Genomic DNA, 706 nt, shown 5'->3' on the forward strand with positions numbered 1-706 from the left:
CGGGCACGGTGACAATTGCCAGCGGCGTCGCGACAGGCTCGACGGCGGGTATCGTGACGATCTCGGCCGGTGCGACAACGACGCCGACGGGTGCTGCAGTCTCTGTGGTTGCGGGTCTGTCGTCGACGGCGCAAGGCGGTTCATTGACGCTTGCATCGGGTGTCGGGTCGGCTACTAGCAGCGGCGACGTTGCGGTGACCTCGGCGGCCGGCGGTACAGCTGGTGTTTCGGGCCAGCTCAGCTTGAGCACGGGCACAGCGGGCGCTGGGTCGTCTGGCAACATCGTGCTTGGCTCTGGTGTTGCGACGGGCGGTGCTGGCGGCTCTGTGTCTGTTGCCGTGGGCAGTGGCACGCATGGCGTTGGTGGCAGTATCTCGCTCTCGGCGGGTACGACTAATGGCGCTGCGGCGACTTTTGGGCGGCAGCATTTCGTTGACAGCCGGTACTGGCAGCTCGGCGGGTGGTGCGATCACTCTTCTCAGTGGTTCGTCGCCGACGGCGAGCTCTGGTGCGATCACGATGGCGTCGGCCGCGACGGTGGGTGGTGCGTTCTCGGGCAACGTTGCGGTATCAAGTGGCTCGTCTGGTTTTGGTAACACGGGCACGGTGACAATTGCCAGCGGCGTCGCGACAGGCTCGACGGCGGGTATCGTGACGATCTCGGCCGGTGCGACAACGACGCCGACGGGTGCTGCAGTCTCTGTGG

General features: G+C 66.0%; 1 protein-coding gene across 1 annotated transcript in view; it reads left to right on the forward strand.

Annotated features, from left to right (window-relative positions):
• Positions 1 to 387, forward strand: part of SPRG_21488 (hypothetical protein) — a gene marked incomplete at both ends in the record, with an annotated part of 4,199 nt that extends 3,812 nt beyond the window's left edge. The window contains one exon of the mRNA XM_012354242.1: positions 23 to 387. Coding sequence (XP_012209632.1) covers positions 23 to 387 — 365 coding nt within the window. The remainder of the gene's footprint in view (positions 1 to 22) is intronic.
• Between the last annotated feature and the right edge of the window lie 319 nt (positions 388 to 706).

The sequence above is a fragment of the Saprolegnia parasitica genome (genome assembly GCF_000151545.1).
Source record: "Saprolegnia parasitica CBS 223.65 unplaced genomic scaffold supercont2.151, whole genome shotgun sequence".
NCBI lineage: Eukaryota > Oomycota > Saprolegniomycetes > Saprolegniales > Saprolegniaceae > Saprolegnia > Saprolegnia parasitica.